The 25,282-nt window shown below is 41.1% G+C and overlaps 1 protein-coding gene across 2 annotated transcripts in view; it reads right to left on the bottom strand.

The window, feature by feature from the left end:
• The window catches only part of LOC126194665 (beta-galactosidase-1-like protein 2), a 135,854-nt gene that overhangs the window by 59,869 nt on the left and 50,703 nt on the right, over positions 1 to 25,282 (bottom strand). The window contains exon 1 of one of the 2 annotated variants that reach the window (XM_049932866.1): positions 12,731 to 12,883. The exons of the other annotated variant lie outside the window; for it this stretch is intronic. Within the exon in view, the coding sequence (XP_049788823.1) occupies positions 12,731 to 12,734 (4 nt within the window). The 5' untranslated portion in view covers positions 12,735 to 12,883. Of the gene's footprint in view, positions 1 to 12,730; positions 12,884 to 25,282 lie in introns of those variants that run through there. 2 annotated transcript variants of the gene reach the window in all.

The raw sequence follows: 25,282 nt of genomic DNA, 5'->3' as shown, positions 1-25,282 counted from the left end.
ACATGGCTACACTCCATACAAATACTTTCAGGAACGCCTTCCTGACACTTAAATCTATACTCGATGTTAAGAAAGTTTTCTTCTTCAGAAACGCTTTCCTTGCCATTGCCAATCTACATTTTATATCCTCTCTACTTCGACGATCGTCAGTTATTTTGCTCCCCAAATAGAAAAACTCCTTTACTACTTTAAGAGTCTCATTTCCTAATCTAATTCCCTCACCATCACCCGACTTAATTAGACTGCATTACATTATCCTTGTTTTGCTTTTGTTGATGTTCATCTTATATCCTCCTTTCAAGATACTGTCCATTCCATTCAACTGCTCTTCCAAGTCCTTTGCTGTCTCTGACAGAATTACAGTGTCATCGGTAAACCTCAAAGTTTTCATTTCTTCTCCATGGATTTTAATACCTACTCCGAATTTTTCTTTTGTTTTCTTTACTGCTTGCTCAATATACAGATTGAATAACATCGGGGAGAGGCTACAACCCTGTCTTACTCCCTTCCCAACCACTGCTGCCCTTTCATGTCCCTCAGCTCTTATAACTGCCATCTGGTTTCTGTACAAATTGTAAATAGCCTTTTGCTCCCTGTATTTTACCCCTGCCACCTCTAGAATTTGAGAGTATTCCAGTCAACATTGTCAAAAGCTTTCTCTAAGTCTACAAATGCTAGAAATGTAGGTTTGCCTTTCCTTAATCTTTCTGCTAAGGTGAGTTGTAAGGTCAGTATTGCCTCACGTGTTCCAATATTTCTACGGAATCCAAACTGATCTCCCCTGAGGTCGGCTTCTACTAGTTTTTCCATTCGTCTGTAAAGAATTCGTGTTAGTATTTTGCAGCTGTGGCTTATTAAACTGATTGTTAGGTAATTTTCACATCTGTCAACACCTGCTTTCTTTGGGATTGGAATTATTATATTCTTCTTGAAGTCTGAGGGTATTTCGCCTGTTTCATACATCTTGCTCACCAGATGGTAGAGTTTTGTCAGGACTGGCTCTCCCAAGGCCGTCAGTAGTTCCAATGGAATGTTGTCTACTCAGGGGGCCTTGATTCAACACAGGTCTTTCAGTGCTCTGTCAAACTCTTCATGCAGTATCGTATCTCCCATTTCATCTTCATCTACATCCTCTTCCATTTCCATAATATTGTCCTCAAGTACATCACCCTTGTATAGACCCTCTATATACTCCTTCCACCTTTCTGCTTTCCCTTCTTTGCTTAGAACTGGGTTTCCATCTGAGCTCTTGATGTTCATACAAGTGGTTCTCTTATCTCCAAAGGTCTCTTTAATTTTCCTGTAGGCAGTATGTATCTTACCCCTAGTGAGATAAGCCTCTACATCCTTACATTTGTCCTCTAGCCATCCCTGCTTAGCCATTTTGCACTTCCTGTCGATCTCATTTTTGAGACGTTTGTATTCCTTTTTGCCTGCTTCATTTACTGCATTTTTATATTTTCTCCTTTCATCAATTAAATTCAATATTTCTTCTGTTACCCAAGGATTTCTACTAGCCCTCATCTTTTTACCTACTTGATCCTCTGCTGCCTTCACTACTTCATCCCTCAGAGCTACCCATTCTTCTTGTACTGTACTTCTTTCCCCCACTGCTGTCAATTGTTCCCTTATGCTCTCCTGAAACTCTGTATAACCTTTGGCTCTTTCAGTTTATCCAGGTCCCATCTCCTTAAATTCCCACCTTTTTGCAGTTTCTTCAGTTTTAATCTACAGGTCATAACCAATAGATTGTGGTCAGAGTCCACATCTGCCCCTGGAAATGTCTTACAATTTAAAACCTGGTTCCTAAATCTCTGTCTTACCATTACGTAATCTATCTGATACCTTTTAGTATCTCAAGGGTTCTTCCATGTATACAGCCTTCTTCCATGATTCGTAAACCACACATAAGCTTGACGTTGGAGCACACACACATACCTGCAATTTCATGGCAGCACAGTATTCGCTTGAAGAACAACAAGATATGGTTTTTGTTTATAGACTAGCCAACAGTAATGCACGTGAAGATCAACAGTTGTATGGGGAATGGTACCCAGCAAGATGCCACCCATATCTGCAAATGTTTACAGCAATTCACCAGTGACTTGGTGAAACAAAAAATCCTGTGGAGAACTACGAGCACAAGCTAGGGTTATGCCGGTGTTTTCTGCAATGTGTTGCTTGAGATACTGACTTCCCCGCCATTGTGTTGTTTACCGATCAGTGCACCTTCCACTGGGATGGCCTTTACATCACTCGAAATGTTCATTACTGGGTAAGGGGAAACCCTCATGTCACATCCGTCCATGGACACCAGGAATGATGCGCTCAACATCTGAGCAGGCATTGTTGGTGACCATCTGATTGGGCTGGTCCGCATACCTCCTCAACTTAACAGGGCAAATTACCTTCACTTTTTGCAAGAAACTACTCGGCCTGCTGAAAGTTGTTCCCCTGGACATACAGCTATGCATGTGGTTGCAGCATGATGGGGCACCCGCACGTAACAGTCGTGCTGTACACGGATATTTAATGAACTCTTTGATGGCTGGGTAATTGGCAGAGGTACTCATAGGACATGGCCCCCATGATCACCAGACCTCACACCACCGGACTTTTTCCAGTGGGGTTCTTCAAAGTTCTAGTTCACCTACATGGACACGAACCACCTAGAAATGAAGAGGAATTAATGGATTGCATTCAACATGCCACCATTCACATCAGGGCAATGCCAGGAATCTTTGAGTTTGGCAAAACACCGTTCAACGTTACCCTCATGTCACAGCGTCGCCAGTTCAAGCACCTTCTTTAAGTAAACAATGTCCTAGCTACAAAAAAGGCTCTTTTCAGGGCCAACACAATTTGTAAAAGACTTTCTGTATGTGAACTAACAGCTATTGATGGGTTTGTTCCCAGTATGTCTTATCGTGAAACTAAAATGGATGTGTCAGAACCCAGGCGGATTCGCCTCCAGAGTGGAAGGCTGGCACGCTACCACCAAGCATGCAGGCCACCTTGGATGCATCGCAATCTCTGGCAGGCAAAGCACTCGCGGTCATGTGTTGTCCAGAGCATCCAGCAACAGGGCAATCCTGCAGCCAATCGGAGCATGTGGCACCAAGTTCCCATAGTTTGAAAATTGTACATTGTCAACCTACACAACACTAGTAATTTTGATTCCTACTGGCATCAGTTATGCAGGGTTAAAATTTCGTGACACAATTTTTCTCCAGCCTGCATACTGAGATGATAGAAAGGATGCCAAAGGCAGCTGCTTGTTTATTGCTTTAGGATGTCAGTAAAATCTACTGAAGTTATCACAATTATAAATATTAAATAATCTGCATGACAATATGAGTCGAATGTATAATGCTGAACGTCAGTGTCAGATCAGTCAATAATGGCCTTAAGGCTGAACCAGCAATACTGAAGTTTAAACAGAGTACCATTAATGACTAAAATGTTGTCATTTAAATCATCAACCAATACTGAAAGATGAGTACAAAGGCAACTAAGTGTTTTCCACATTGCACGTCTGCATAACAGCCCATTTTTCCAGAGCTTATCAACCAGGACAGAACAAAATGTTACTGTGCCGAACAGATAGTAGGGCTGAGCAAGGTTCTGCTACAAGGCACTACACACTCAGTATTTAAAAGCTGGTACCTCATGAACTGCAAGTGGCCCAGACATGAGTACAATGTACCTGCAATTCTGCATGTTAATCGTGGTGTACTAGATTACTGCGTAGCATCTATCACCATAAAGTACAGGAAAACCGTACTGGCACCACCTGATTTAACTATGGACATGAAGTAGCTAACGCAACATTACTCTCAACAGTCATGGCGCTACTATAGTGTTTTAACTTCCAATTGGCATACCACTCCCCAGTCCTGTATCAGTGAACTGACAGGTATTTGTTTTTGCCTGTGGCCTACATTAGCTAGCTGACATTACTGTGTGAGGTAGCCATTGTTATCTGTTGTGTTACTTCGTTACACTTCACTGTATTTAGTACTGTTTCCCTTCCTTGTGATAAGTTCATGTAATTGCAGCAGTTAGTATCTTTATTAAAGTTGTTAATGCATATGACAATTTCAGTTTTGTTTACGAACAGCATTTAGCTAGTTCTGCAGTGGCCAGGAAGGGCTTGTTATCCCCACACAGCTCCTCACCATGTGGCTGCCCATGTGGGGCTGGGCTTGCTTCCTCAATTCCCTGCTACCCCCTTCCGAAAACTTTCAACCTACATTCAACATATTGTACCTAGATAGCACTTGTTACAAGAAGTGCTCTCTGCAAAGCCTGCTCTCTACAAATCCTGCTCTCTACAAATGCTGGGTATAAGCTAGCCTGTGTCCTGCATGAGTCAGTCGCAATGCGATCAATAAGTGCACACCTGTTGGCATATTGGTTTGGATTATAGTGATAAAAGTCAAACTCTGATAGTTGTTGTCAGAACTCGGATACTGTAAGAACTGTAGTTTGATTGTAATGATGACTTAAAATAGCTCACAGTGTTCAGAGAGCATTCTGTACAAATCTCCATGTTGTCAGATAAATTGTAGTCAGTCTGCACTAGTTTCTTGTGCAACTCACCTTTACAAGAGAGAAGACATGAGATGAGTGCAAACAGGACTTTTTTTTTGTAATTAGGTGAGAGTGTATTTTTCTCAACCACAGAGGAACTACAACTATTGCTAACATAAACTGCACAGTCAATAAAATTCTTCTGAGCTGTTAACCGCATTGTCAGTATATAAAATTGTCTGACATTTCAGCCACTATTGCAAGTGGCCTTCCTCAGGACTCTGTGCTGAGCTGACTCAGTTGAGGAAGGCCACTTGCAACAGTGGCAGAAGCTTGGACACTTTCATATACAGCCAGTGCAAGTCTTACCAAATGTAACAGATATGTTTTCCATGCAATCCATGTTTCGTCTTCCTCATCATTTAACAAAGTGTAGAATGGGAACTAACTGCTGATGACAGCTTGCTAAATTTCCTACACCAAAAGACAAGAGGCCATATTCTTGTCAAGAAATCCTGAACTATATCAGCTACTACAAAAACCTGAACCATTAAAAAACTTGGTGGAACTTCAGTTGCCAAGAATATTTTCTTCATTACAAGAAAATTTATCAGTGAGGAAACAAGTTATTATGGCCAGGTTAGAATTCTGGCAGTGAAAAAAACGTCCCAACCAATCTTACACGGAGTAGGCTACTGACTTGAATGGATTACGTAGAATTTGCAATTTCAAATATTTGTGCAAGCAGAACTAGCCTTATTTTCTAATCAGACAAGTCATAGTGAGTCTTATCCAGGACTCAGAAGTGAGAAGTCGTGTATCATAGGCATCAGAACTTTCTCTGATTGAAATAATGTGAACAGCTAAAGCCTGCAAAACTGCTCATGCAGCCTAGATGTTGTTCATAATGGAAGAAGACGTGGCGGTGGTCAGCTTTCTCTGGCAGCGGTCAGCTTTCTCAGACCGGTAGTGCAGGATGTCACACCAGCTCCATCAGATCTGTTCCATTGTCTGGATGACCCCAAACCCCAAAACAACTACATCAGCGGCAACAAGCCACATCAGTGACAGTGCTGGAGCCTAGATGTTAACATTGCTTCCTTCACCACACACACAGAGCATTCCGCAATTTATGGTTCATGAAACAGTACAGGCCAGAGAATTCTAAGGGCTTTGCAGTGCCCTAAAGCCTTTCTATGACAGATATACTCAAATATTCTAACATGGTGTAGGAAAGGCAATTGATTTCAATGCTCGCATCACTATTAAGGTGACAGCTGACCCATGCTTCTTCATAGTTTGTCCAGTGTCCCTGGGTCTAAAGGATGCCCTCAAAACAGAACTGTACACATTCACTCACGAAAATATGTTAACGCCTATTCAATGGCCCCCTCCACTGCTAATAACATGCAAACTCACACCACCTTGAGACTTTATGGTAATTCTAAAGTAATAATTCACAAGCAGAAGTGGAAACTTATCTCATACTACCTTGGATAGACTTTTTGCAAAATTAGGCCATGGCACCTTATTTACTAAAATTGACCTCACAGAGGCACATTTTCAAATTACTTTGTGTGCAGCATCACAAATATACCTAGTACCCAATGTGCCATATTGCCTCTACCATTATAATCAGTTACTTTCAAATCTTTTCAGTCCCTGCAATATTTCAGCATTTTATGGATCAATTACTACAAGGTATTCCAAACTGTGCTGCATATCTTGGTAATATCTTGATTATAGGTGCAACTTCAGAGGACCATCTCTGCAACTGTGAAGTCTTGTTTCAGAGGCTAGCAGCAAAAGGACTACTATGCAACATGTAAAAGCGTTCTTTCATGAAATGGAGCTTAACTTATCTGGGGTTCATTCTCTCGACCAATGGACTCAAACAGACAAAAGTTAATTTTTTGTCTACCAGTCTTAAGGAAATGATGTCCAACACTGCACTACTGCTCTCTGTGGTTTACCATTAGCTTACAGGGCCACCCTGACAGAAGGCCGCAGTCCAGCATAGCTGCCCTCACAGCAGCCCCTCAGACACGTTGCAGCTGCTGCCGGTGCATGTTGTCATTGAGGCCTCCAGCTTCCTGGTGGGTGTCCCCAGTGACAAGTTGAGAGTTCTAACACAACCTAAACTGGATCTGCAGATGTCTAGCACCCGCCATTGGTCCATGGCGTGTATCAAGGCCTCTGTCCATGAACTTTTGTGGCACCATTGAAATAAACTTCATCTCCATCATCCTGGTCCCATCAAGACAAGTCCTGCCTTGGCCTTCCACAGATGTGCCCACGGACATTGATGTGCCACCACTCCTAGTCGCGGCCCTTCCAGGTGACGCACCACCTATTTTTCTCCCACAGCAGTCACTGCTGGGTTTGGGGGAGGGGGGCACAAAGAGGATGCAGCTGCGGTACCCGATGTAATTATGGAAACTAAGTAGCTGGCACAACATTACTGCTTATGGCCACCAGATGATGCTTGTCATCAGAAGTGCCCTCTACGAATCCTGCACAAAAGCCAGCCCAGGACCTGTCTGAGACAATTGTAAAACGGTCAGTGTATTGTGTGTCAAATGGCATATTATTTTGGTTACAGCATTTACAAGTCGAACCTCAATTGTTGATGTTGTAACATTGATACTGTGTGAACTGGATTTTGATTGGAGAGCTTGCTTAAAACGGCTCGCATTGCTCCAGGAGTATTCTGTAAGATTTTTCACTTTGTCAAATAAATCAAAGTCCTTGCTAGTTTCTGGTGTAACATGCCTTTACAATAAGAAACTTTTGTTGATTGTGTCCTGTGTCTCTGTTTTCTTTCACAGTTTTTAGATGCTATGTATCGAAGATTCAGTTTCCATCCAGAATTCACTTCTCTGATGAAGTTAAATTGACCTTATTCTGTCAGCTGACAAAATAGCTATTGTTTTGGCTGTGTAAATGAGCAGATCAACATTAACAAGTGTGACGGATCTCTGAGTGGACTACACATTGCACTTTCCACTAACAAGTGGCATGCACCTTTTTTTTCTGCACGATGCACTCCTGATATTATTCCAAACTACAATCATAAACATTCCTTGCAAAATGCATTTTCAGGATGACAATGCAGTACCACAATTGACAAGTGTCAGGTATATTTCAGATAACGCATGGTGCCACAACATACTGCACCGATACTGTAAGTATAAGAAGACTGATGGCTGTGACATCAGAAAACATTTTGTAGATCTTCTTGCCATTTTAACAACTGCACTACCATTGTAATCCAATTTGGAATCACAACACTTAAGGCCTTGGAGCACATAAAATCAAGAATGCTAATGAACCAGACTGTACTTCTGCCGTAGTGGCAAAACAATAGATTTCCAGGTAGAGGTTCTCATTCCAAACTCCACTTTTGCATTTCTGCAAAAAACCATACAATTTATAACAACAATCTGGACTCTCCCTGTACACAACATGTCTTGTTAATAACACAGAATTATATGAATTCCCCTTAAAACTGCTAGTACTTCAACATGCAAGTGCTTGGACAAGCACCATATTGGTGCTAGACCTGTGGTGTTTTTAAAATCAATAACAGTTCAGTCGGCATTATGTGTTTGCTCTGTAACTGATTATATTCATCACTCATACTGATTTACATTTTCTTGTAGCAAATGAATACTTCTTTGTGTTGTAATTCTGAAGGACATGTGGGCAAAAACTTATAATTGGGTCCTCCTACTAACCACCAGACTCCACCAGATGTAATCAAAAACATTAAAGAAACGCTCAGCTTGCTAATATGTATGTTTCCCAACTATATCGTCTTCACTGGAGGAGACTTTAATCATCCAACAATCATTTGAGATATATACAGTTTCATAAGTGGTGGGCTAGACAACACAACTTTAAAAACTATATTAAATGCCTTTGCTGAAAACTCAAGAACAGAACAGATCACTGGGAAGCACGTTCATGATGGAAATGTATCACATTTAATGACAACAGACTTGGCATCTCTGACATGTCCACACTGCAACTGTTATTAATGACCAAGAGACCGTAATAGCAACAATGATCACCAAAGTATAGTGGACAAGAAACAAGCAGAAAGCTATACATGTACATCAAATTGGATAAAACACACTAGTGTCACAAGCCTATCTGAAGGAATAACTCAAAAACTTAGCTCCAGGCTAGTAAATGCAGACTTGAAAAGAATAACTGACAAAGAACTGGACAGATATAAACCTATTAAAACAATTCATGATTACAACAAAACATGAGGGCTTTAGACTGAGAGATGAAAAATGAAATGCATCTGGCTATCAAAAAAGCAATGATTGAAGTCGTTAAAAACTACTGTAGAAGAATCTTATTGTAAGACATCTCACAGAATGTAGAAAGAAATTCTGGTTGTAGGTGAAAGCGATCAGTGGCATCAAAGTTGGTGTCCAGTCACTCATGGATGATAGAAAAACTGAAACTGGAGGTAGCAAATCAAAAGCAGAAATGCTGAACTCCATTTCCTAATGTATCTTTAGACAGAAGATCCGGGAATTCTGTCGGAGTTTAACTCTTGCACCTCCGAAGAGATGAGCAATATAGATAGTAACATCAGTGATGTTTTGAAATAGTTTAAATCAACAAAAGTGAACAAGGCTGCAGGGTTCTTTGGAATCCCTATCACATTCCACACAGAATTTGTAACTGACATTTTTGTAACTTTCATATGCCACACATCTCTTGAACACAAAACTGTGTCCAGAGGTTGAAGAAGACTCAGGTCACACCAACTAGAGCTACAAAATTGCTGTTCATTATCCTTGACATCTGCCTGTTGTAGACTATTAGAATATATTCTGAGCTCAACCATAATGATGATGAACAGAAAGACACCATGTACTCCAAAAGCATCTGTCATGCTAAACCCAACTCGTACATTACATGTATGACACTCTGAAAGCCATGGATCAGTATAACCATATGGGTGCAGTATTTCTTTATTTCCAAAAAGGTTTCAATTCAATGTCATACCATCAGTTATTAACAAAAGTACAGTCCTATGGGATATCACACAACATTTGTGACTGAATGGTGGAATTCCTGGTAGGGAGAACACAGCATGCTATCTATGATCGGACAAGGTGGTTTTCTATAATCATGTACTGTCCAACAAAAGATACACAAATATCATGTCAGATTTTGAGCAAACTGCAAAGACAGGCAACTTTCTTTGATTGTGCATTTTACTTAATGCAAATATGTATCCTATGATAACAATATCAGTGAGCCACAACTGGAACAGTTGACCTTGCACTGGATAGATATGTACCCAGTAGGATAGTCCATAATGGGAGAGCTCCACCACAGTATAGACTCACTGTACATGTAAAAAAAGAAGAAGAAGAAAGAGAGAGGGAGAGGGGAGGGAGGGAGGGAGGGAGGGAGAGAGAGAGAGAGAGAGAGAGAGAGAGAGAGAGAGAGAGGAACGTAATATTACTGAATCACAGTTGGAATCTGTAACACTTAGTAGGAACATGAAATGAAATGATCATATAGGTTCAGTCAAGGGCAAGCAGGTAGTACATTTTGGTTTATTAGTAATATACTATGGAAATGCACACAGTCTACAAAGGAGACTGCTTACAAATCACTAATGCGACCCATCCTGCAATATTGTTCAAGTGTGTGGCACCCATACCAAATAGGACTGGCAGGGGATATTGAATGTATGCAGAGAAGGGCAGCACAAATGGTCGCAGCTTTATTTCTCCAGTGGGAGAGTGTCACGGAGATGAAAATACACGAAAACTATCCTGAGAAAGTCAGCTAATAACGTTTCATGAACCATCTTTAAATGATGATGCTAGGAATATACTACAACCCCCTACATATTACTCCCATAAGGATCGTAACGGTAAAATTGGGTTAATTACGGCAACATAGAGACATTTAAACAATTACTTTTTACGTGTTCCATACATGAATGGAATGGTAAAAAACCCTAATAACTGGTACACTCTACCATGCACTTCACAGTGATTTGCAGCATATTGTTACAGATGTAGAAGTAGAATCTGTCAACTTATACAAACACCTGGACATAACAAATTGTGAAGGTGCAATGATCACATAAGCTCAATCCTATGTAATGCAAGTGGCAGACTTCAGTTTTTTATCTGTTTTAAAACCAGTGATTGCAGAATTTTTCTCCTAGGACATTATATCATCAATTTTTGAAATGTCAGGATAATTGGTTGAATACTGGGAAACATCCCTGTGTGTGTGTTTACTTATTGCTACTAAAAGTAAAAAAAATTTGACCATAATAATGGCTTTATCTACAAAAGATCTCGCAGTAGCAGATTTTGTACAGTCCTGCTTCAAGTCTCTTGTATTTCTTATGTTCTCAAAATTCTGATTTTAACTGACTCTTTTGTCACTTCTTGGTACAACAACATAATTATAATTCTAAATGTTCTGCTATTGGATAGAAGCAATGATCTAATCGGTACATCCTTCGAGTTTTACTAAAAGGTATGATGAAATAATTTTTATCCTGTGTGGACGAGCTATGAATGATTCATCACAGGTAGCACATATATTAAATAATCATTTCTTACATATAGTAGAAAGTATGGGGATAATAAGTTCAAGGGAAATATCACAGTAGTGTGTTGAAAAACAAACTCTCATAAAAGCCAACCATATGCATGTATCACCAAGTTCTTTTCCGGAAATTAAGAAAATTATATATTCTCTCAAAAGTACAAGCTCATATGCTTTTGTTGGCATTTCCAACAGAGTAGTAAAGGCTTGTTCCCGTATAGTACACCCTGTCTTATCTGAAATATGTACCTTAACACATCACAAAATCAAGGTGCCCATTTTTCAAGAAAGGCTGAAATATGCTGTTGCCAGGACATCAGTATTGTAATTAACCCAAGCACACATACAAAAAGAGTAGAAATGGTAAATCAATGTTCTTAGAAGTACCATCAGCTGGTTTTCTGTGAATGACCTCAACCTCAATTTTAAAAAGACACAGCCTATTCAGTTGTGATCATCTATGGTTACTACGCCAATTATATGTGTAACACATGGTGAGGAAATAATAAATATGATGGAAACTTCAAAACTCTTAGGTGTCCATACTGGTGAGAATTTAAACTGGAAAAAGCACATTTTAGAACTCCTAGAAAAACCTAGTTCAGTCACATTTGCACTCAGAATCATTCAAACCATGGGCAGAGACAAATCAGTGAGTTAACACAGTTTGCGTATTTTCATTCAATAATCTCATATGGAATAATGTTCTGGGGTAACTCTTCTTTAAGATAAAATGACTCGTTCCACATCATTAAGATTTATCGTACGAATGATCAATGGAACAATTTAACTTAAGGCGAATATGTATCACACTGATTACAGTGAAAGCCGTAAAAACTATTGTTCTTACTGAATGGACGTGGAACTTTGTGCCTTGGGTGGTGGGGGGGGGGGGGGGGGGGGGTTACGCCGCATGAAGGGCAACGAGTTCTGTTTGGTCCACTGGTGTGTGTCGCCTAAATACTGAAAAGCCTGACATTTATGGGGTTTGAAGACAGGTGTCAACTATCCCGTAGACGTTTCGATAACCGGCAGCACAGTAAGAAATTCGAGTATGTAGTTCGTTCTCATACGGAATAAATCGTGAATCGAGACCGCAAAAACTAGCATAGAGGTATGTAAGCGTTCATACTTCCCCCGCTTCATACGAAATTGGAAGAGAAAGATACTCTATCATGTGGTACTGTGCTATGTACCCTGTGCCATGCACTTCGCTGTCGTGTGAGGGGTATGTGTATGAATCTAGGATAATGTTAATCGAAATTTTAATAATGGAGTACGGCACAATAGTGCCACTACAAAGGAGGTATCGGGTGACTTATACCAAATAAGTGTAATCGAATGCATGTGCTTTAGATAAAAAAGAAAGGTGTGGTCTAACTTTAATGAACTTGTTTCTGTTATGGCCATGGATTTTAAACTAATTCACAGTGTTTTACTATAGTGCTATACGTGATCTAAGAAGTGTTCCGCACTGATAAAATTTGACATAGTGCGCCAGGTAACAGTTTAATTCAGGTGCAAACGCTGTTAATTTCGCCGAAAAAATTGCGCTTCAGCCAAATAATTGGTTGCATATTGTAGTCAGACAAACCCATGGAACCGAATCTGTTGAGCTTGGTGTACGAACACTACGCCCTGTGCCTCTTAGCTTTTTAGTTTTAACGTCTTCCACTCCACTTCTAATGCAGAATACTGTGACACACAGGGAAGTGTTCAGACTGGCGGTGAATAAGACACAGTATCACGTGACACGCAGTGCCTTCGACAGTTTAGCCGAGATAGCTCCCACCCGAATAGGGCATTTTTGCGGCGAGTTCCTTCTATTTTTTTATTGGCACTTCTTCAGTTTAATGTTGAAAAATATTCATACAAAGTGGAAATATAAATTAATTTCAAATAAACACGTAAAATTTACAGAATTTTATTTCATGTTACAAGCAGCAATGGCCGAGTCAATAGTACTGATAAGAACACAGCTGTAAACCACCAATACATGCAACAATATCTCATTCCACCTTCGCCTCAAAATCACAACAGTAACAACACATTTCTGGCGCAGTAGAGCTGAAGTCAGCTGTGGATGCATCTGCATTCTGCACCACGATACGTGTCGACTGCATTTTCAAGACATTGCATCCGAACTATCGAGAACTAATTCGATATATCGATAGTACTAGTACTGTACCCAGTATCGTGTCTATTTTCTTTCCGACCGTAAAATGCACAGGCGACTTTACTCGAGTATATATTACGGAATAATATCATTTAATTTGATTTCTTACTCCCGTTTACCTCTGTATCTTCACTGGGCTCAAAACATGTGCACTACGGTGCTGTGTGTTGCACCTGAAAGAGCCTTCAAACACGACTACGGCAACATGTGTAAGTAACTCATCACATAGCAACAAGATAATATTGCAGCAAGTCATTGTCCCACCGTCAGGAGAAGAGGTCCCACAAACGTCTATCCTACATTACCAGAAGCAAATCCGTAACTCAGGAACGGGTCTTCCTTTTACCTTCCTTTTCCTGTAGCCCATCACACAACTTGCTCACGAGACTATTTAGACTTTTCACAGTGTCAACAGTATTCGAAATGGTGGATATGGTTCTCGTTTATGGCGAACGACGCCACACTGTTACAGCAACGGTGTGGTTGTCTTCTGAAAGGTATTTTGATCGTGCCAAGCCATCGTGCTCTGTATTTGAAAATCTAATAAACATAAAAAAATCAAGAAACTGCGAATGTGAAGAATAATATAGTCATCGAAAAAGAAGAGCAACTGATAGGTGAAATGCAAGTAATGTTTTAGCAGTTATAACACTGAGTCCGCATATCACTGTGAGGCAGGTTGAATGTGCTAGTGAAATTAGCCAAAAGAGTTTTGTGCGAATTCTACTATTCCAATGCATTTCGTGTTTTTCTCATTTCATTAACAACTTCATGGTAATGACATTCAAATTCGGTTGCTGTTCACCGACTGCTGTATACGAAAAATGCAAAGTGAAGCGGCGTTTCTATGCCAGATGTGGTTCACAAATGAAGCATCGTTCACAAGCCATAGGGAAATTAATCTTCACAATGTGTGCTACTGGTCAGCAGGGCCTTAAGAACAGTCATGTGGGTCCTCAGACCCTTTAAGTTGGCAGGTTTCAAGGAGGATAGTGTGGAACGAATCACTGTATTCGGTGTGGCAGACGTCACATTTTATTGAACTAATACATTGAAGTCTGTCCCTCTCCCAATCGCGGATGGAAAATGTGAAGAGTTAATCCTTCTGCACCTTTGCGCAAGCTGTTGTTATCATAATTTTATCTGCACGATCTCTATGGACAGGCCAGTAGGGTGCTGGAGATCGATCGTGGTCTCCACGCTGAAAGAAGTGCTCTGGAGTTTTCCAGGCACGTTCTCGTATGGCGTGTTGCTTCGAGTTCTATCAGTAACAATTTTTGAACATTTCTGTTCCGCTCTGTCGTCTGTCAAACAAGCCCGTGACCATTCCCACCATGTTTCCCCTATATATAATATTTCCAAACGGATTAACCGTTACCGACTCCCTGTGGAACGTATGTATTTTTGTCAAAAAAAATCATCTTTTGCAGAAGCCAATTCCGTCTTAGGACGGCTTTAAATACAGTTCTTACCAGCATTAACTGCGCTGGAAAAAACACAAATGTCATGACAAAATATCTTTGGAACTTCATGTTTACGATTTTCGTCACTGAAGGTTGATACGAAAAAAGATTGTACTGTTACATACGCGTCTATAACAAAGCTCATTTCGTAAAACCGGGTATTTAGTCGTGAATATTACAGGATGAAATGGATAACTAAGTGTCAATTTAAGTATTTATCATCCCTTCGTTCTTGCAAACGTCATCATAGTTAGTGCTTTACTTCGTTTTTTGCATAACATTAATTTCATTACTTGAAATTACATTAAATGACCTATCTTTCACAGATGTTGAAAGTTTCGCCTAGTAGTTTGTCGGATGATTCGTTCAAGCTAGCTACTTCTGAAAGGAACCGGGCGTGGTGGTGCAGATATTCAAATCCTTGACCACCATTCCAGACTGACATTTTTTGCTTGAGCCAAATTTGGGATGCCTCCTTTGAAAAGTATACTGGAAATTTCCATAAGCAGTCTTCATGCACCCGAGTTGGCGTCCCTCATCTTTCCTTTATTTACGAAAGCACCGTTTCCGAGTTTACATTGAATCTTAAAAGTATAAGATTATATTTTTAAGGCCTGTTGCTACACTTCGTCCCTTTCATTTCTTACTCTTATGAATTATGTTATCAGAGTCCTAAGAATGTCACAGAATCTTTCTATAAGTTTATAGATGGTTTTTTATCTGCCAGCTCAACGCATTAGATTCGGGTGTCTCTGGAGCCGCCCTGGAAAAATTTGCAGAACAAGTTTTTAAATCCTACCACAGTAGATGGCCTAAAAATTTGTTAATGTTTTCAGCTTTCTCAAAATACAGGCGCCTTTCTTGAATAGTCTGTTAGCTTCTACAGAGCCTTTAAGGGCTAAATCTAAATTGTGACTTGATTCTTTCTTGCACAGCGCTGTACACGCAACTCATTACGAATGCTCCTCAATATAGCCACTTTCACTCATACAGGTATATACAATTAACTGATTTGCGAGTCCTATTGCGGATTGATCTTTGACCTGGGTAAACGAGGTAAATGATTTGCATATGTTAACATCAGAATGGTTACCAGAACAATCTTTGCCCCGCTATTATCGCTGGATATCTTTCATCTTAAAATAAATAACGTATTACAACGTGACGTAGTTCTCAAGAATACGGGAGTCTCTGCAGCGGCCCACGCCGCTGCTTAGCAACAGTACGATGTGTGGCGATTGGCGAGCAACATCCCGGGGAGCACAATCTTTAGAAAACCGTGAAATGTAGTAAGAGCACGGAGCAACGATAGTACTCGGGAGGTAAGCAATCAGTAAGCATCTTGTGATCCGCCAATTCATCGCTCCAAAAACACGGGCGTCAAATCGACAGCACCTTTCTACGGAAGCATAACGTAAGTTCTTATAGTCTAATGCATTTAATGAATATGGGAATTTTCGACACTGAAGTTATGTTCAGAGTAATTTGATATCGCAAGCTAGTCATCCAGAATGTTTATCAAGTTTACCTGATGCACTTTGTGTTGGAGGACAGTAAGTTTTATAAATCTTGTAACTACAGAAGAATCGTGATAACACAAATTACACATTCTTCTACGAAATACTCGTGCCAAGTGATACCTGCATTCGCTAGCACAGACATTGTTCGACAAGTAGTGTCCCATCGTGGTATCTCGAAACACACGCTTTCATTGCACGTGTCACAACAAACAATAAATTTTTTTAAGGTTTTTTAAAGTTGCTTTATATCCCGGGAACAGGCCGCTGCGCGAGTGCGAGAAGTGCGAAGAGAATTACAGCGCCGCCGGCGGTAAAAACCAAGAAAAGCGACAAATCGCAAATTAAGATGCAGCCGGTCGAAAACCAGACCTCGGTTGCTTTATATCTGATAAAATAGTATTCCATATTTTGCTTAATGGAAAACCTTTATCTCTATAAATAACGTCATCGGATAGTCGTATTCGATGCATTCCTTCAGTACACAAATCCTGTAACGAGAAGCCGGAGTAATAATTTGCGTCTCTTCAAACCACGAATTATGCCCTTCACTGAGACAACGTTCAGAGTCGGCAGATTTTTCAGGCTGGAGCAAACGTGGGTGACGTTGATGTTCCAAATAATCTGTCCGATATAAGCCTTTGCGCAATCACAGGGAATTTTATATACTCCGAATTCTGTATACTCTTGGCTTCTTCAGTCCCAAATCATCTTTAACATATCCAAGATTGGCTCTACTTTTGGCCAAAGGCAAACGGGCACTTTTAATATCGCATTTTATGAGGATTCTTTAAATTTTCGAAGATACACACCCCGCAAACAGTAAAAATTCAACTGATTTACAAGTTTCCATTGTTGGTTCACACGATGGTCCAAACTGTAAAGCACTAACATTTTGATGATCAGTATGCCCAGTTTACATCAAAACAACCTTCAGATAATCCAGCTCCTGCATCAGATTATCAGAATCCGAAATAGCATAAGCTCTCCTGACCAGAATACATGACTCACATGCGTTGATGTGTGGATGACAACTAGTGACATAGAGGTATGGGTTCGTATGTGTAGGTGTACGGTACAGTCAATCGGGGTAACTTTTTACCAGTAAGGGTATCTTTGTACCACTTTCGTTTCAAATGGCTGCTGCTCCACATACTCGGATTATTTTGTACTAAAACTAACAGTTTCATTACCTCTGTGGTTTCTAGTTAGTATTTCAGTTGTCTTTACAACATCCTGCGAGCTGAAACTTCCTGGCAGATTAAAACTGCGTGCCGGACGGAGATTCGAACTGGGGACGTTTGCCTTTCGCCCGCGAAAGGCAGGGGCGGAAACATCCCGCAAGCTCTTAGGCTAACGATTATGCTTTAATTACATTGGCTGTGAAGAGATCTAATGGCGACAGTGATTTAAGATGAACAACGCCAGGTCGAAACAAACATCTCGACATTTCAAAGTAAATCTGCAGTACTGATTTAAAACTGTTCGTTTTTACTTCTTATTAACACTTGGTTTCTTTCTGGCACGATCTAAATTTGCCCAAGAGCATCACATACAGGAAAAAATTCTTTGTTTTGTAAGACTGGTCTAAAGTTATCCTCAATGACAGTATAACCTTGTATCAGCATTAAAATTGAAATTTTACTCCAACAGATCATAGTTAGCTTGCATTTGTACTTCTCCAAGCACTCAGTAACTATAAATGTAAAATGTGTGTGCGAATTCCTAAGGAACCATATTGCTAAGGTCATCGGTCCCTACATCTACATGGATACTCCGCAAATCACATTTAAGTGCCTGGCGGAGGGTTCTCTATTATTCCAATCTCGTATAGCGAGCGGAAAGAACGAACACCTATATCTTTCCGTAAGAGCTCTGATTTCCCTTATTTTATCGTGGTGATCGTTTCTCCCTATGTAGGTCGGTGTCAACAAATATTTTCGTATTCGGAGGAGAAAGTTGGTGATTGGAATTTCGTGAGAAGATTCCATCGCAACGAGAAACGCCTTTCTTCTAATGATGTCCACCCCAAATCCTGTATCATTTCTGTGACACTCTCTCTCATATTTCGCGATAATACAAAACGTGCCGCCCTTCTTTGAAGCCGGCCACTGGTGGCCGAGCGGTTCTAGGCCCTTCGGTCTGAAACCGTGCGACCGCTACGGTCGCAGGTTCGAATCCTACCTCGGGCATGGATGTGTGTGATGTCCTTCGGTTGTTAGGTTTAAGTAGTTCTAGGTTCTAGGGGACTGATGACCTCAGATGTTATGTCCCATAGTGCTCAGAGCCTTTTGAACCTTCTTTGAACTTTTTCGATGTACTCCGTCAGTCCTATCCAGTAAGGATCCGACACCGCGCAGCAGTATTCTAAAAGAGGACGGACAAACGTAGTGTAGGCAGTCTCCTTAGTAGGTCTGTTACTTTTTCTAAGTGTCCTGCCAATAAAACGCAGTCTTTGGTTAGCCTTCCCCACAACATTTTCTATGTGTTCCTTCCAATTTAAGTTATTCGTAATTGTAATATCTAGGAATTTAGCTGAATTTACGGCCTTCAGATTAGACTGATTTAGCGTGTAACCGAAGTTTAATGGATTCCTTTTAGCACTCATGTGGATGACCTCACACTTTTCCTTATTTAGGGTTAACTGACAATTTTCGCACCATTCAGATGTCTTTTCTAAATCGTTTTGCTACTTGTTTTGATCTTCTGATGACTTTATTAGTCGATAAACGACAGCGTCATCTGCAAACAACCTAAAACGGCTGCTCAAATTGTCTCGCAAATCGTTTATATAGATAAGGAACAGCAAAGGGCCTATAACACTACCTTGGGGAACGCCAGAAATCACTTCTGTTTCACTCGATGAGTTTCCGTCAATAACTACGAACTGTGAGCTCTCTGACAGGAAATCACAAATCCAGTCACATAACTGAGACGATATTCCATAAGCATGCAATTTCACTACGAGCCGCTTGTGTGGTACAGTGTCAAAAGCATTCCGGAAATCCAGAAATACGGAATCGATCTGAAATCCCTTGTCAATAGCACTCAACACTTCATGTGAATAAAGAGCTAGTTGTGTTTCACAAGAACCATGTTTTCTAAACCCACGTTGACTGTGTGTCAATAGTTTTTTTCGAGGTAATTCATAATGTTCGAACGCAATATATTTCCTGAATCCTGTTGCATATCGACGTTGTATTTAAGTGGATTACTCCTACTACATTTCTTGAATATTGATGTGACCTATGCAACTTTCCAGTCTTTGGGTACGGATCTTTCGTCGAGCGAACGGTTATATATGATTGTTAAGTATGGAGGCATAAGCATACTCCGAAAGGAACCTAATTGATATACAGTCTGGACCAGAAGAATTGCATTTATTAAACGTTTTAAGTTGCTTCACTACTCAGAGGATATTTACTTCTACGTTACTCATGTTGACAGTTGTTCTTGATTCGAATTCTGGAATATTTACTTATTCTTCTTTTGTGAAGGCATCTCGGAAGACTGTGCTTAGTAATTCTGCTTTAGCAGCACTGTCTTCGATAGTATCTCCATTGCTATCCCGCAGAGAAGGCATTGATTGTTTCTTGCCGCTTACATACTTCACATACGACAAGAATCCCTTTGGATTTTCTGCCAGGTTTCGAGACAAAGTTACATTGTGGAAACTGTTATAAGCATCTCGCGCTGAAATCCGCGCTAAATTTCGAGCTTCTGTAAAAGGTCGCCAATCTTTGGGATTTTACGTCTGTTTAAGTTTGGCATGTTTGCTTCGTTGTTTCTGCAACAGCGTTCTAACTCGTTTTGTGTACTTAGGAGGATCAGCTCTGTCGTTTGTTAATTTATTTGGTATAAATCTCTCAATTGCTGCCGACACTATTTCTTTGAATTTAAGCCACATCTGGTCTACACTTATATTGTAAGATGGCAAGAACTATGCCCCTTACATGAAGTCATTAAAGATCACCTAACTCACGTTGAGCGAACAGTGAGGCACAATGCATCTTGTAGAGGGTATAGTATGGACGTAGTGGAATAATTAATGTCGGGTGATGGTTTTAAAGTAATTCACACGACATGAAAACTTTGTGGAAACGAGTTGCTTTACTGGACGCTAGTTTACCCCAGGGAAGTATCTGACCGGAGCAGCGGCTAAGGGAAGTGACAATAGGCAGCTTAGGGCGGCTCAAGCTCTGAGAAAGCAGTAAAGGTGCGCGGCCTGCAGCCGCCTTAAGATGAGTGACAGTGAGTGGGTTGTTGACCCCGACTCCATGCTGGTGTACCGGGAAACAGACGGAGAACTTGTACGCCTGTTGATAAATGTCCGTCGTCCTGTTTTCTGTGAAACATGCGACAAAGCCGTGCAAGCTACGGTGGAGCGGTCAACGGAGATCAAAATATGCGTGTTCGTGACTATAGCAACTTCACGCTGAATTCACGGTCCACAGAGGCTGAAGTAAATCAGGTGAAGAGCGACAGCATGAAATACGCTGGCCTCCGATGGGAACGTAGGACCAAGGTATTTGAAGTCAGAATTCCGGAAAACTTGGGTGTTTCTGCAGACGCTAACCTTGATGGGTGGCCTGGGGGGAGCCAAATAGAAGAAGTTGAGAGGAAGGGAAATTTTGTGGGAATTTGTTCACTTCCCAGAGCGGCCATTGGTCGGCGCTGGGAAGTGACGCATAATTAACGCGACTTGTGCTGCAATTGACGTAAGTGATTTTGCTGGAGGGGAAACCGAGGCAAAGAGCGGACTAGCAGAAGTCCCAGTAGAGGTCTTCCATTCCCAGCTTGCCTAGAGTGCGGACGTGGCGTTCTTTACTCAGCTTGCCTGAGAAAGAGCGAGCATCTCTGCAGTTTAGGACTTAGCAAATGGAACGATTGAGCTTGGAGATAGAAAGTTTTGGTTCAGCTATGTACTGAGCAAGATAGCTAGGAGTGAATAGACGCGCGCAGCCTTGCAGCACCACGAGGTCAGCCGACGTCCACACAACGACACCGCTCCGCCACGCTGTATTCGGTGATATTGCGCCCGCTCCGGCCACTGATTAATTTGTTGGATCACGTCGGCAAAGTTTCCACGAGGGTTTCATGGGCCGTGTATTGTAGAATTCTTCTCGCACTTCGCATTACGCCTGGGTCAGTCGATAGGAATTACTTTTGATTTATCGCGCTTTACTCCACGCAAACGCAATTTATTACCACTGCCTGTTAGGAGAGTCATGTAATGTGATGATTGAAGGTCGTGAGTTAAAATAAATCTGTGCTAATCGACTGCATCTATTTGCAATCAAGTAGTTGAAATCCCAAGTCACTTTCTTAATTAATTTTATGTTCACATTTGCATCTGGTGTTCAATAGCTGAATATAACCTCAATGTGCACCCCTTTTCAATTAAAAAGGGATCAATTCTGAACCAATTAATGTCAACACTGCCACCGCAGTTCAATCGGGAGTCACAGGGCCATATTACTTTTTGCGTTATCCGATATTGCGGCAGCTTTGCACTCTCTGTTGATCTGTTAGTCAATTAGTTGGGGTGAACACACGCCAAAACCAGCTAAGTGACAGGTGGGGTGTTACAATATTATTAATTTGTAATGAGTGGAGGTTGTCTCTCAGGAAGGCGTCAAGTGGATTTTTTCTGCCTTTTTGAATGCGTGTATTTTTCGTTTATTTTTGGAGGATTTGGGGATTACAATATTCAATCTTGCTTAGACAAACCTATGTTCACTAATCCCTGTATCGGTTTGGATACTCGTTATTAACTCAGGATTATTTGTTGCTATGAGGTCAAGTGTTTTTCACAACCGTTTACTATTCGCGTGGGCTCATGAACTAATTGCTCGAAATAATTTTCAGAGAATGCGTTTAGCACAATTTCAGATGATATTTTATACGTACCTCCGGAATTAAACATATATTTTCGGCAACATATCGAGGGTACATTAAAGTCACCACCAACTATAATCGTACGAGTCGGGTACGTGTTTGAAATGAAACTCAAGTTTTCTTTGAACCTTGCCAACAACGAACTCTGCCCATACTAACTCACAGGAAGTATTTACTTCAATTTCGCGACAAGTTAAACTACTTCTAAGAGCAACAAACACGCCACCGCCAACCGTGTTTAGCCTATCCTTTCGGACCACCGTTAGGTTATTCGCAAAAATTTCGGCTGAGCTTACATCCGGCTTTAGCCAGCTTTCAGTGCCTATAACGATTTGAGCATCAGTGCTTTCTATTAGCGCTTAGAGCTCTGGTACTTTCCCAACACAGCTACAACAATTTATCACTGTTATACCAATGGTTCCTAGACTTACGCACTACTTAAACTAACTTATACTAAGAACAACATGCACATCCATGTCCGAGGGAGGACTCGAAACTCCGGCGGGAGGAGCCGCGCAATCCGTGACATGGCGCCTCAAACCGCGTGCCCACTCTCGCGGCAGATGTAAAATGTTACAGTGTCTGATGTGACGTGTAATTTATTGTGTATCCAGTTACCCCAACTGACTGTATACACTGTGTCCCTAAGTACCATTTTTTTGTGTGCTAAGACATCCGAAAAGAAAGGTAATTTGCCACCTTTTTCAACTTACGTTGAAAATTTGATGAGCGGATGAAGGTAGTTAAATTGATGTAAAAGACGATGAAGAGCTTTCATGCCCTTTCACAGAAATGCGCTGTTGTTTGAACCAACATGGCCACTACACCAAAAGAGGAATCATTTTGTTTCTTGGAATTTAAGTGACGTCAAGTGCAACATGCATTATGCTGTCGATTCAGCAAGAAGCCCCTCTGCACAGTATGGCATACAAAATTCTTGGAAGGTGGTAGCATATGCAAAGAGAAGAACAGTGGTCGGCCACGCACGTCTTACGAAAATGTTGAGCGTATCCGGGATGTGTTCACATGGAGCTCTCGGAATCCAACAAGACGGGCAGGCAAGGAACTTCAACTTCCTCAAACAATGGTATGTCGTGTTCTGAAATGACACCTGCATTTGAAACCTTACAAGTTGCAGTTACTGAAGCAACTGCATCATGGCGGCAATAACAAATGGTTCAAATGGTTCTAAGAACTATAGGACTTAACATCTGAGGTCATCAGTCCCCTAGACTTAGAACTACTTAAACCTATCTAACCTAAGGACATCACACACATCCAAGCCCGAGGCAGGATTCGAACCTGCGACCGTAGCAGCTGCGACAATAACAGGGGGCACGAATTTTGCATTTCGGTTCTCCAGGACATGGCAGGGGACACCTTTTCCGAACGATTCATTTTTTTCGAAGGAATCGACGTTTCGTCTACCGGGTGAAGTAAACCTCGAAAATATGAGAATATGGGGGTCACAGAATCCTCGTCCAACGTGAAAGAGACTCATAGAAACTGAACGTGTTTTTGTGGCGATTCTGTTCGCAAAGTTTATGGACCTTTCTTTTTTTCGGTGGAAACTGCGACAGGAATGTCATATCTACACACGCTGCAAAATCGGCTGTTTGCTCAACAACACGAAGATGGATAAATTTCATTCTTTTGCGTGGAGGTTCCATGTCTCACTCTCACCTTGAGATGCGGCATTATCTTAACAACACCGTCCCGCAGTGTTGGACTGAAGAGGTCGACAACAAGATCATTGCTTTTCGCCCACGAGATCACTAGATCTGACAGCTTGCGGTTTTTTTCTGTGGGAGTAAACAAAAGACTGAATCTTTGTCCCATCTATGGCAGTACTCTTAAATAGCTGCGAAATCGAATTGTTGGAGCTGTAGATTCAGTAAACAGAGCCCTTTTGATTCGCGTGTGGAATGAAATAGACTACCACTTCGATGTTTCCCGAGCAATGCATAGTGCTCATGTTGAGTGTGCGATATAATGTCTCTATCCAATGGTATGCACAACATGTTTCTTACTTTCATAGTTTGTAATAAACAATTAAAATCTTTCCTACTGAATCACCCTGTATGCCTTCATATATTCTACTCTATGGAATTTGGGCCGCTAATACGTTACTCCTTCTCGTTGTTAACTTTGTGGATGAAATAATACTTCGTGCAGTAGGCCTAACATTGGAGTCGTCGTTGTTTAATGCTGTATTTTTTTTCGGTGATAAGTAATTTGTAACAGTATCACTTGTGCTTGACCTCTTACGCCATCGGAACGATGGCTGACAACACTTCTTGCTAGGATACAAATTAGAGAATGTTATGACTTCGGACTGATAATCACTTGTATCTGGACGCTGCCAATCTTAGCTTTCAATATAACGTGCAAAGAGTATTTCCATTGACCGTATGAATAAATTTAAACAACTTCAAATTCAATTACATGTAACATTTACGTCATGTTCAACTCCGCAAGTTACGTTTACTTTCGTTTACGGGTACATAGATGCACTGAACACAGCGCCATCTGGTAGCTAAAGTAGATTAGATGATTTGCATTTCTTTAAGTCTGAAGAATCAGTTCCAAAACCAACTTTAATTTTTTTAATATAGGGGAAGATTTGACACGACTGACCGATTTTACAAGGGGAGTTCAATAAGTAATGCAACACATTTCTTTCTGAAAGCAGTTTGGTTTTATGCAGGATTCCAATACACCGTATAATCACCCACTCTTTTGGCTACAAAATCTTATTTTTCAAAACAATATCCATCCCATGGACGGCTTTACGCTACCTTACTGGGTGGAACTGTATGCCCGCGTGGTACCACTCGACTGGTGGACATCGGAGCCAACGTTTTATACCATTGTGTATTGAACCGGGCACCTAGTAACGGCCGGCCGGTGTGGCTGAGCGGTTCTAGGCCCTTCGGTCTGGAACCGCGCGACCGCTATAGTCGCAGGTTCGAATCCTGCCTCGGGCATGGCTGTGTGTGATGTCCTTAGGTTAGTTAGGTTTAAGTAGTTCTAAGTTCTAGGGGACTGATGACCTCAGATGTTAAGTCCCATAGTGCTCAGAGCCATTTGAA

Source organism: Schistocerca nitens, chromosome 7, assembly GCF_023898315.1.
Source record: "Schistocerca nitens isolate TAMUIC-IGC-003100 chromosome 7, iqSchNite1.1, whole genome shotgun sequence".
NCBI classification, from domain to species: domain Eukaryota; kingdom Metazoa; phylum Arthropoda; class Insecta; order Orthoptera; family Acrididae; genus Schistocerca; species Schistocerca nitens.
Note: the sequence above shows the minus strand (reverse complement) of the source record. Positions and strands in the feature narration are given on the sequence as shown.